Below are 12,623 nucleotides of genomic sequence, written 5' to 3' on the forward strand. Positions count from 1 at the left end.
TTTATTTTATGTCAGTTATAAAAGTAAACGCGGCGCAGCTTAAAATCATGGATAAAAATTAAGATGTGTGCCTAATTAACGAGTGATGTTATATATATTGCGATATTTGTACTGTGGTGTGTTTTTCTTAATCCTTTCCATCGTAAATTGTCCTCCTGATTTATTTGTGACCGAATACGGGTGCAGCAAAAATGTAACATTTTCGTAAAAAGTATCCAATATCATGACGAATTAAGATTAATTTCCTAAGATTTTTAATAAACAAGAGAAAATCCTAAAACTTCTATAAAGAATTCCTATATAAACCATAAATGAATAAAAATACACTTGAGCAAGATAAAATTGAGCTGCCATACATTTCTTCATGAAAGACAACAGTGCCAAATATAAAAAAATTTTTCATTATAAATTTTTGATTCGATAAAAATTATTTCACGTTCAATTGTAAAACGTGATCAAATTCTTTGTAATTCCTATAATACGTAATAAAATTCCCTGTATACATAATAAAAATAGATAAAATGAGTTTCGAATCGATTTTTAACTATAGAACACGAGTGAGAAAACCAAGAAGTGCGAAGAAATTTATTATAAATTTTTGGTGCTCGGGTGAAAGGAGATACGTTTGTTCCAGAGTTTTGGAACCGGTGAGAGAACCTGCTCCAGAAATAAGTGCCTCTTCTCTTTCAGATTGAAACGCATGTTGCACAGTGATTTGTCATTTTTCTCATCTCTTTCTATAGTCCAAGCGTGACTATCATTATTGTCCTTGTCATCATATATATTATTAATCCGTCTATTGTTATTCGACAAGCTTGGCGACAGATTCTCTTTATTTGGCGATTTTTTCGATATTGTGGGAAGAGTATTTCTCTTGAGAGTGTCGCTCTCGTCTGCTTCGGCAGTCTTAGTGTCGATGGGCCTAGCTTGGCATAGATTTTCGCCGTTTTCCACAGATACCAAGGGACTCATTTCAACATAAAGATCGCTCTCATTCGTGTCGAAATCATTCTTGCAATCCGCGAACGTGACCTGCCGCATAAGCTTGCTCGCCTTGTCCAGAATCGGTGAATCGGACAAGACAGCGTCTATCAGAGGCGTTTTCTTGATAGACTCTATAGCACAGCATCGGACGAATTCTCTGATCGCATCTATCTCGCGTTTTTCGACGTCTCGCGCGGTCAGATCAATCGAACCAGTCGTCGTTGAAGCGTTCCTGAGATCATTGTCGAATAATACTTTGGCAAAGCGCGCCTGCGCCATCAAGTTCTTGGGATTCAGGTCTTCCCAATGAGTCCCAGTGGTGTGATAGATATGTCGCGGCGAATTCTCCGCTGTATATCGCCTGATCTGATCTATCGTACTCACCAAAGTACTCGCGGAGTCACGCGATAGCTCTGACCCATGTTGAAACTTCTCGTCGGACGATGACAAATCATCGCGTTCCTCCAATATCGTGTCCAATGCGAGCATACCGCCCCGGTCATCGAACACCACCGGCTTGGCTATATATAGACTGGCATTTTGATCGTCGGACGTAGAGAATGTGCTGTCGCTATAAGATGATTTATTGCCCTTAGATTCCACCAGATCGTAAGTCAGGGCGTCCGCGTAATCATCCTGCTTTAATATCCCTCGTGAGATCATGCCGTCGGAGTATTCCGAGCTGTACGTCGTACCGGTCGTGCTCGTCAAGGTATCTCGCCGCCTATCGCGCACCACGCTATCGTCGTGGATGTACGTCTCAATGTCTGTATAACCCTTCCAGCTGCGGATGCACCAAGGCGGTCTAGCGATTCCTAACGGGCACACATTTTCGTAATCGTGGATTGACGTCACGCAACTCATTGTTTCGTCCCGCTGCTGTAGAAAAAATAACATTCGTTATTTTTTCGAAGAGACAGTAGCATAATGTAACAGAATAATAAGTAAAAAGCAATGTAATAAATAAGAGAAGATATAGTCAATCAAAAGTATTGCGTTATTTATGGAAACAAGGAAATTGTTATTTTAGTACTTGTATTGTTTTATGTTTTGATTTTTTAACAAAAAAATGCTTTGAAGCAAAAAAATAAAGAATTTATAATAATCACAATAAATAATTAATAATAATAATAATAAATAAAGAATCTATAATAAATAAGTTATAATGATTTATTTGTATTCTCTATATTATTGGGGATAATGCAAAACTTTTGATTTCAAATAATATATATTTAGACCTGCTGCTGCAGGTCCTTTGACACCTTCTCTATATCGAATATTCTGCTGCTCTCCAACGGCGTCGGGGTGGTTAGTTTTTCTCTGTTCTTGATAACGTCCAATGCTCCGATTACTTTACTGCAGGAATCCAGCGTGAGAGAATTGCTTCGTTCAGAGTTATCGAGACTACCAAGCTGGTTCAAATCAATGTTCAATATATCCGGTGCATGCCAGTCCAATTGTGGGGTGATATCGTGCTCGTAAATGCCGCGGCGTTTTCGGGACGAGTCAATATCAGGCAAGCCGGAATACAGAGAGTTCAACGGCGCGCTACTAGTAAGCGCGTTGTCCGGATTATCATTGACCAACGTGACTTCTTCCTTGTGTTTGACGCCGATGCGACTATGCGACCTCTCGCATTCTGTGGAGAGGCGCAAGGCGCTCGCGTTGAATTCGTTCTCCGAGCTGTAGTTGCGATTAACAATGCCTTCCTCTACACAATCGGAAATTTGCGCAATATTTGTAAGCAAAGATTGCTTGTCGGTAGGCACCTCCTCAGTCCTCGGCGAGATGTCCATGGAATGGTGCAACGACACTAAGGAATCGCGATGAAACAGCTTAAAGGATCTGGATGCGTCAACCTTCGTAGTTGTAGAATGCTCGCTGATATTTCGGGAGATGTTCGTCGCTGTTCTTGATGGATGAAATTTGCCATAATATAGTGACATGCTCGTCAGACCGATGAGCATACAGCTAACTATCACGGACGCAATCATGATCATCGCGATAGTTTCGCCGACATGTAACATGTATATGATCAGAAAGATCACATTCTGCGCTGCGATCACTGAGTAAAAGATGAGCACGCGGTAGCGCGATCTGTCGTCGCGTAAGTTAAAGAAGTCAAAGCAGTAGATTAGTCCGATGACACAATTGTAGATGCGCTCTTCCCACGCGGTAGAACAGAACTTTGTCTTCTGCAAGATCACCCAGATCGTCATGATAAACCAATGCAGACCTGGAAAATGACGATTACTTGAAAATAGGAGACAGCGTCACAGCGTGTTCTGAAATATTTAGACGAGCGACTCAACGTATTGTAATTTATAATCAGTCCACTTAATCTGTATTCTATAAAGATCGACTTTCTTTGTTTAAAATAGACTTAGGCCCAGTTTCACAACTCATGATTAATTTTCTAATGCTAGAATTGGAAAAATATGAGAAATAAATTGAACCTCGGTTAAGCATTAACCGTGAGTTGTAAAACTGAGCCTTAGTAAATAATTAAATTATTTCATATGAATGTAATATGGACTTCTGTATTCTAATTACAAGATTTTCTCGATAAAAACTCACCCAAAAATAAAAAGAACCATGCTTTCAAGAAGATGAGCGCTAACAGCAGAACTATGAATCTTGATATCAGCATACTGCTACGCCAAACAGCCTGAAGGGCGAGAGCGACCCAAGTCACGTTGTTGCGCTCGCGATTGATATTGTGCATGGCCTTAACGTATGTACTCACAGCCCACGTTAAGGAGCAGAAGGAAGTCACGGCGGAAGCGCCTGTGCAAAAATTGCATATGTTAATTTAATTACATTAATAACAATACTAACTCTTGGCTGGTGGTGACCGGATCACTCGAGACCTGGATCTTCAAAAATTACTGTTGATTTTCAAAAATTATTTCCTTTTTATATTAGGCAAAAATATAAAAAACTGAAAAATTGCTACTTTTTTATTGCTGTTTTACGTACTATTTATATGAGTGTAACTTTTTAATTATCCAATAGACAGTACGGATCAAGAATGACCCAGCCATAATTTCCCGAAGAGTTGAACTTGTAAATATACTAATTATAAAAATACTTTTTAATTTAAATACAAAAATATACCAAGAGATATTTTTTATTACCTTAATTATTATAATTTATATATCTTCCACATATATCTTCCATAATGCTAAAAAAAAAGAACGTTGAGAATGATAGATATTTATTTAATAATATCGCGATTATTATTATTCAGTAAACAAAACTTGGAGATAATTGAGAAGTGTAATAAAAAAAATAAAATAAAAGATACCAAAGAACTATTATATATTTTTGTAACTATTGTCCGTGATGGACTACTGCCTTCTTTTCGGCTATTTTTGAATACGCTTCGACATTACTTCGCAACGCTTCGCACTCTTAGTCGCTTTTATATTTAAAACTGTGGAGGAGGACGAGAGAGTCCCTCGTCTTGTGGAATTTGTATCATCGTATCGTTGCGTTCATACATTGTTCAGGAATAAATAGATAAACAGACTGATATTCCTTCCTTTTTCCTGTTATCTGCGGAGGCGGGTCATGAAAGAGGAAATGAAAGAATAGTATACGTGATTCGTTACGGATTCACAAATGTTCTGGCACTTTTCGAGCACAGCATCGATGGTACACTGGTACAACATAATTTCCAGCAGTGTTCTTCAGCGATTCATTGAAATGGTGTTTTATCGCAAGTGAATCATACACGTGACAAGGCACGATGCACACATCGCATAAAATAATAACGTCGAATGAAAATAAAAATTCGACGGTTTATCCGAAACTGAAAATCGGCTTTTATTACTATTCAAAAAAACTCCTTTCATCGATACAGGTAGGAACATGAAGATTCATATTTCATTTTTATCGATAACTGCGCGCATTTAGTATATACGGAAAGAACGATTTTATTGAAAGATCTAAAATATTATTGGATATAGATTTAAAATAATTGTTAGACCATCAAAATAATGATGTTGGAAATTAAAAAATGATAAGCATACTGCAAAAACTTTTTTTCAAAATTATTTTCAATTCTATATCCAGCACAGTTTTTGATCATCCAATAAAATTGTTCTTTCCATGTTTACATATATTGTAGAATCTACAAAATAAATCGCGCATTTATTGATAAAAGCGAAATATGAATATGAACCACAAGATATCCCAGATCAACCGTGTCTTCTTCTCTGATGCCATGTAATCCTCGCATGATTTTTCCGCGCTTCTTTTTTTTACAATTCTTCACACGGAAAAAAAAAATGATTCTTTATTCGTAGAAACAAGTCACGGTGATAGAGTCAGTCGCGATATTAGCGACGATTATGACATTGTTAATACTAGTGAACTTAACGCATATGGAGGAGACAAACATAGAGCCGGTCGCATCGTTGAGGTATGCATCGTCGAAATATGCATCTATTGCACGCGCCGTCGCGCCTGGAATAATGCTGCGAGCTCCGATGTCACGAAACCAGATGGAGGATGTTAAGCGTGAGTTGAACAGGAGAAGGTGGTGGGTGGCACGAATGTGTGAGACAATCGACACGAAGAAATCGCACACAGATGCTACGCTGACGAATATGATCATCGACACGTAAGCGAGAGAGATGCTAAAAAGTTTCTTAAAAATTATATATCTAATGATAAAAATTATACATTAGATATAAAATATATACTACACTAAAAAAAAATTATTTATTTTGCCTTCTAAAAGTAGGGAATTTTAAGAGAGTGTAATTTCGTCAAAAATTATCATAATAAAATGATTAAAAAAACATTTTAAAGCTTGAAATCTCTACTTTTTTTCAGAATGACACTTTAGATAATGATTTTAATATATTGTCCTGAAAAGTAGAGACTTCAAGCTTTAAAATGACAATTTTTGATAAAGTTACACTCTTTTGAAAATTGTCTATTTTTGGAGGGCAAAATAAGTGATTTCTTAATTTTTTTAGCGTAATGTAGGAATTTAATTCGAAAAGGATTAAAATATTTTCATCAAATTTTCGCGTCAAATTGCAAGAAAGTTTAACGATATTAAAAAATGCAATAATTTTGTCTACAAATAATTTTGATTCAAAATAATTTGAAGGGAACACAACGTATCATGGTGTCCGATATACAAGGCGGCGAGTTCCACATGGATGAATTACTTCGCTGTTCTAAAAGGCTCTTTGACGGACGCTACTATAGACTTGGTGCGTCGCAATCTTACGCAGATCAGCGATATCGTGAGGCAGAAGTTTCAGCAGAATGCAGATTTTAATAAGACTTATGAGGTACAAATTGTACTTTGTAATTCCTAAATCCATGACTGATTAATCATCATCTGTAGATAGCAATAAAAAAAATCTTAGATAAAAAATTTATAGATAGCAAAAAATCTACATAACAATAAAAAAGAATCTTACAAAATAATTTTTTAAAGTATTCCTAACAAAAGAGTTAATTATTAGACACAAAATAATAGTTTTTTAGATAAAAGAATCAAATCTTATTCCAAAGAATTTTTAAATAAAGAATGACAAGTTAAATTGCAAACTTTTCAAATGATTTTTAGAAAATGAGCAAAACAAAGAAGTTCCTCATTGTGCGACATCCATTGGAACGTCTCTTATCCGCATACAGAGACAAGTTGGAGCATATGCAGAATCGCGAATATTATTATAAACGCTTCGGCCGGCGCATTGTACTCAAATATCGTGAATTTGATAACACGACGAGATTAGAACCAACGTTTACCGAATTTCTACAATTTATAGTCAGTGAGAAGTACTTTGACGAGCACTGGGTGCCATATTATCGCACCTGTGAACCTTGCATGATCAATTACGACTACATTATGAAGTTCGAAACTCTGGACAGGGATCAGAATTTTTTCATACAGAATGCCAATCTGAACGGATACCTATATGAAACAAATTACTCGCGAAATATTAATCCATTGGGCACGACCACCAGGAAAACATTAAATGAATACATTAAGGGAATACCGCGATCGCTTCTCAATGAGGTTTACAAAATTTATGAGAACGATTACAAATTGTTCAATTATTCGTCTGTTTAATATTATCGATGTCTTTGCCAGATAACTTGCCAGATAACTCGGTTTTTATATGACGGTTTTTATACTGAAGAGATAATAAAACTTCATGAACATTTTAAATGTGATATTTTAATGTAAGAATTTAAAAAATTTTTTTCATTTTTTCAGATTCTTAAAGAAAGTACTTTATTTATTAAAATGTATGTTGAATAAATATCATTTTAAAAAATGCGTTTTTGTTTCTCTTAGATTTTAAATCCCTTGTAACATTGGGACTTAACAAAGAAAAACTAAAACTCGTTGACAAATATTACATTCTATTTATTTATCGTGAAAGAAATAATGAAAAAGTTATTGTAAAATATCTCTTTTATAACATAGGTATTCTTCCTAAGTTTTATTTAAATCAAACAAATATTGCAAAAAAAATCTGATTCAAGATGAAGCAAGCAGATTTTTCAAGCTTTTTAATTTGTATTATTTTCTTCAGCTTTTCCCTTCATATATAGCAGAATTTGCAGGAATATCGCTGCAAAATCTCTGCAATATTGCTGCAACATGCAATGTTGATGCAATGTTGCAGTAGTTGATGCATTATTGCAACTTTTGTATTATTTGTGATATAAAAAGATAAAGAAAGATTCTCTCTATTATCTTAGTATGTTTTTTAATAATAATTGTTTGTTTAGAAAGTCTAATCCCGAAACTATGAAAAACTATTCTAACGAGCTTTGATCTCTCCTATATTAATATTTACATTTAAACACACGTACACACATACATCATTGTATTATATAAAGTATAAAATAAGATAATTTAAAACTAAAGAGAACACTTACTCGTCCAAAACGGTGCGTGTTTCAACATTGCAATGATATATAACTGCAATATCAACTGCGGAGCAGCTCCCATAAATGACTTAAACAAGTGCAACATACATATATCGCTTTCTTGCCGATATACCCAATTCTTGTCCTTGCTGAAGCCAGACTTATTTCTCAAAGAGTACATCGCAGTGCAAAGCAAGGTCAAATACCTGAAAATAAATATAAATTGATTGAATAATTCATTATTAGTAGAGAATATATGCTATGTTCGTACACATTAATTTACGGACAATGAAATTATGGGAAAAACTGCGCAAAAATAAACATAAAATACCTGTGCAAAAAGCCAAGTAGGAGGATATGCAGCAACCAGTGAACAGTCCGTAGAGAACCGTCGCTGCGATGCCATCTCAAACTAAATAGTTGGGTAACACAAGCGGGTAAGACGGTGAAACCCATTGCAAAGCATCCCCACGCTAAGTGGCCTTGCAAAAGGTATTCCACACATACAATGCTGTCTGTGTGTGCGAAAAATATCTTACAAGGTGTTCGGTTTACGAAGACAGAAGCTTTCCCGCGCATGCTTTGAGCAAGTGTGCAAAAACAAGTTTTATCACGTATGTGACATTTACACGATTTCAGCACAAAAAGCACATTGAAAGACGCAAAAAGTATCGCGAGTTCTGTCATAATTATTTATAGTGTTAATTATAATTATAATTGTAAAATATAATAAAGTTATAATTAATATCAATTATATACAAATATAAAATAATTGTTAGAATTATTTATTGTGTTAATTATAACTGTAAGTCTAAAATATATAAGTTCTCCTCTCTTCTTGCAAATATTTTGCATTTTAAAAATGCAAACGTATAAAATAATACATTAACGATATAAAAATACAATTAAAAACCTACAACATTCTATGTTTTAGTATTTATTTTTTTAGTATTTATTTTAAGATTTTATTTTCATTAATCCTGATATACATGAAAACTTTATACATTATACATGAAAACTTTAAAAAAAAAAGATTGTGGTATTCAACAATATTCTTTTGAAAAGTTATAATTTTGCAATCGCGATACTTTTTACCAGCGTTGACATAAACAAAGCTGACGTAAGCATATAGGGTGTCCCGCGATCTCAAATTTTAGTGTCAGATTTCACGAATTAACTTACCGTGAAATATCGATACAATTTCTTATTCAGCGCGATTTTTTGCAATGGTCAACATTATATGTATATATCTTCGAAAAATGAAAGCTCTAACTAAAATTTAAATTCTGCGTTTACCTTCGTTTGATAAGTACATCTCAATTGATTGAGAATTGACAATTAAGTGAGTATGAATACACGATTTACGCACCAATAACTGCCGAGGCTCCTAGGTACTTTATTCGTATCAAATTTTCAAATTTTTCATCGAAATAGATTCGACAATAATCGAAGAATATGAATTTTGCAATCGAAGTTCGATCAATTCCATTCGGCCGCAACTTCAGGGCGATTACGCCTCAAAGAATTATTGTATCTTATCAATTTATAAATACGTAATTTACGTACCAAAAACCGCGGAGGTTCCAATAGGTATTTTTACTTGTTAGATTTTTTTAATTAAAAATTGTTTGCTTAGTAGAAAATGAAAGAATACAAATTTTGCAATCGAACTGAAACTGCAATCGCTCCGTTTGACTCGACCGCAACTTCACGGTGTTCGACTGTGCCTCGAACGGACCTGTCAACCCGGATCGAAATTACGAGAATCGCAGGACATCCCGTGTCGCACGCACACGCGTGTGCCACGTGCACGTGTGTGTTGTGTGTATATGCATGTGGCCACTCTTTGTTCACCTGTTGCTACGTCCGCGAGAAAGAAAGCAACCGAAGACGCGTAGTACAGCAGATCGGCGGCGCGAAATCGGTAAAGCTCAGCCTGCCGGCGCGGCGTCGCCGCGCGCGGCTCATCCGCTCGATCCGCCGTTGCGTTCTCAACGTCACGCGGAACGTCGGCGCACTTCACCTCGCACGACTCCACCGCCGCCGCCATCTTCCCGCATCCTCGCCCGGCGCGACGCGCCGGCCATTCGCCGATTCGCGATTCCCGGCGTCCTTCGGATCCGTCCGCGTCCGGCGTGATGTCGCCGCGACGCGATTCACAGATCGGCTTTCCCACCCGCACATGCGCGCAACGCATCTACTTCCCCTTACCTCCTGCCGATAGATGCTTTTATCAATGGCCGCTTTTATCAATTCAAATCGGACAAAACTGCTAATCTGCTCGCCACGAGCGATTGTATATAATTGGCTGGATCTATAAGTAACTTAACCAATCATATTCATTAGCTGCAGAAAAGAAGATTTAGCAGAAAAAATAACTTTGTGTTAAATTCTTTAATATGATTGGTTTTGCTCTTAGTTCCTCACTGGAGTATAAACCAATCACATATTTAAGAATTTTACAACAGTGTAAAGCTTTTTCTGTTGAACGCAGCCAATGGGTGTCAAGACGGCAAAGCGGCTAGGCATGCTTACCGAGTAATTGAATATAATTGGTTGGATCTATAAATAACAATCAATTATATTCATTTGCTCGGCGAGACAAGCCGCTTTGTCGATTTGAGCGCAAGCAATGTACAAATTTTGATATATATTATGACGTGCAACTTATTGCCATGTCGCCAAGAGATTATATACATATATTTTTTAACATTGGGCGCATTCGACAAAGCTTGGCTCGCCAAGCAGATGAACATAATTGTTACTTATAGATCCAACCAATCATATTCAATTGTTCGGCGATTGATGCTTAACTGTTTTACCGTCTTGAACTCGCCCGTTGACATTTTTTTCTACAAGTTTTTCACCATATTAACATTAACGTCTTTCGGAAAACGATGGAAATAAATAATTATGATATTGCACGACAATGAAACATAGTAAATAAAAATACAACTGTATTTTTAGAGTTTTCCTTTTATATACATTTATATACATTTTTATTCGACATGTACTCATTTAAGAAATGGAATGGATATGGCCTTCTCTCTTGTTACGATTTTATCGACAGTTTCGTAAAATAAATGCGGAACTTAGTTTCCAGATCACTAAAATGGACATTGGCGCGCTGGTGTACGGGGAACAAAAGATTGGAGTGATTGGATTTCGGACTTCAAAGTCGAGCAGATAGCATTGACAAATGTGGATCTCGCCGAAGGGCCAAAACATGGCGAGCTTCGATGACTAGACGTGTACGGAGTAGGTTCCATACACACATTCCTGATCTCCCGTCGCAAGTCATTGTCTCTGTCCGGCGATGGACCGTGAAAGATCGACAGAGTATCGTAGAATATCGCGGCATCCATTAGATTGAGAACGTTGCGTCAAGAATCTTCGATTGTGTTTAACCTTCGAACACCAACCGAAGTTTGAAAATTGATGAGACTTTCGTGCTCTGAGAGGACTTTACGTTGAAGAGGGGGAACATGAGAATCTTAATTACAGAAAATGTCCCGTCAATTTCTCTTAAAGGAATGAACATGATCTAATTGTCTCTGTAATTGTTACGAGTGTTATCTTTAATTTGCGCTGAAGGTAAGTTTTGAGTCTTGCCAAGCATGATTAAGCAGGACGCATAAATTTTATTGAATCTTTAAATTATAGTATATTTCACAGAATAATTATATATAACGTTAGATTTTGTATTATTAATATAATAAGCAAAACATTTAATTTCAGGATTGAGTTAGTGCTAAGTTAAAAAGATAAAAGTTAAGTTAAAAAGTTAAAAAATTAATTAATTTTAACTTAGTTACATTTTAGATTCTTAACTTTTTAACTTTATTTAGTTACATTTTATCCGTAACTATTAATTTTTTATTTAAAAATTAATTTTTTCTTTGAAGTAAGTCTCAGACATAATATTGCGACAATAGCGATAACTTAAAATGAAAATTGCAAAAGTAAGCAAATTTACTAAGTGTTGACCAATGAAATTATAAATATTCTAGTGAATTTGCTCACTTTTGTAATTTTCATCTCATTTCAAATTACATTATCGATATATTTCAATCTTTATATTTCAATCTGTCAGAAACCATGTATTTCGATGTATCTAGTTTTTAGATAGGTTGAAATCTATTATTATTATCGCTACTCTCTTGTATTGTGTCTGAAGCTTTAGTCATATCATAGGCCAGCATTCATAATTCATAGTCGAATCTTATATACTAAACAGTATATAAGTAAATAAAATATGTAAATACAATATAGAGTATTTTCTAAATGAAGTATATATTTGTTATTTCTGTTATTTGTAAGATTAAAATCCTGGAATCATGAATTAAAAAAATATAAAAAAACAAATTTAACTTTTAACTTTTCAATTAATTTTTTTTATTAACTTTTAATTCAATTAATTTCATTATAAATTAACTTACATCTTAACTAAGTTAAATTTTCAAGATTATTAACTTTAACTTAGTTTTTACTTTTAAAAAAAAGTTAATTTAGCCAACCCTGCATTTAATCAAGTTAAAATGTCATTGTAAGAACAATTCACTCACTATATATTAAAGCTTAAACAACAATAAGACTTCTTATCAAATTAAAATATTTTTGGCTGTAAGGAATTAAATGGAATACAATAAAAGTGCAATACAAGATAATACTGGATAGATGAGTGTATATAAAATTTATTTATTTACTTATTTATTTATTTATTTATTATT

At 35.0% G+C, this 12,623-nt stretch overlaps 2 protein-coding genes across 2 annotated transcripts in view; one reads left to right on the top strand and one right to left on the bottom strand.

Moving 5' to 3' along the window:
• Positions 1-498: 498 nt before the first annotated feature.
• LOC108684078 lies at positions 499-9,966 on the bottom strand. Its single transcript, XM_018188142.1, has 6 exons — positions 9,748-9,966; positions 8,225-8,408; positions 7,903-8,099; positions 3,562-3,771; positions 2,223-3,220; positions 499-1,863 (listed from the first exon to the last, which is right to left on the bottom strand). The coding sequence occupies exons 1-6, from the start codon at positions 9,941-9,943 to the stop codon at positions 589-591; spliced, it is 3,060 nt and encodes a 1,019-aa protein (XP_018043631.1). The 5' UTR covers positions 9,944-9,966; the 3' UTR covers positions 499-588.
• A 1,124-nt stretch (positions 9,967-11,090) lies between these two features.
• LOC108684074 (ubiquitin-protein ligase E3C) overlaps positions 11,091-12,623 on the top strand; it is an 8,721-nt gene continuing 7,188 nt past the window's right edge. The window contains exon 1 of the mRNA XM_018188128.1: positions 11,091-11,487. The gene's annotated coding sequence lies outside the window, so the exon portion shown is untranslated. The remainder of the gene's footprint in view (positions 11,488-12,623) is intronic.

This window comes from Atta colombica, unplaced genomic scaffold (assembly GCF_001594045.1).
Source record: "Atta colombica isolate Treedump-2 unplaced genomic scaffold, Acol1.0 scaffold10, whole genome shotgun sequence".
Taxonomy (NCBI): domain Eukaryota; kingdom Metazoa; phylum Arthropoda; class Insecta; order Hymenoptera; family Formicidae; genus Atta; species Atta colombica.

Bases quoted from the DNA above. Each gene is read 5' to 3' on its own strand.
- LOC108684078 (XM_018188142.1), bottom strand. From the start codon at position 9,943: ATGGCGGCGGCGGTGGAGTCGTGCGAGGTGAAGTGCGCCGACGTTCCG. The intron at 8,100-8,224 runs GTATTTTATGTT...ATTTATTTTCAG, and splicing joins CTACTTGGCTTTTTGCACAG to GTATTTGACCTTGCTTTGCA. The intron at 3,772-7,902 runs GTAAGTGTTCTC...ATTTTTGCACAG, and splicing joins ACACGCACCGTTTTGGACGA to GCGCTTCCGCCGTGACTTCC.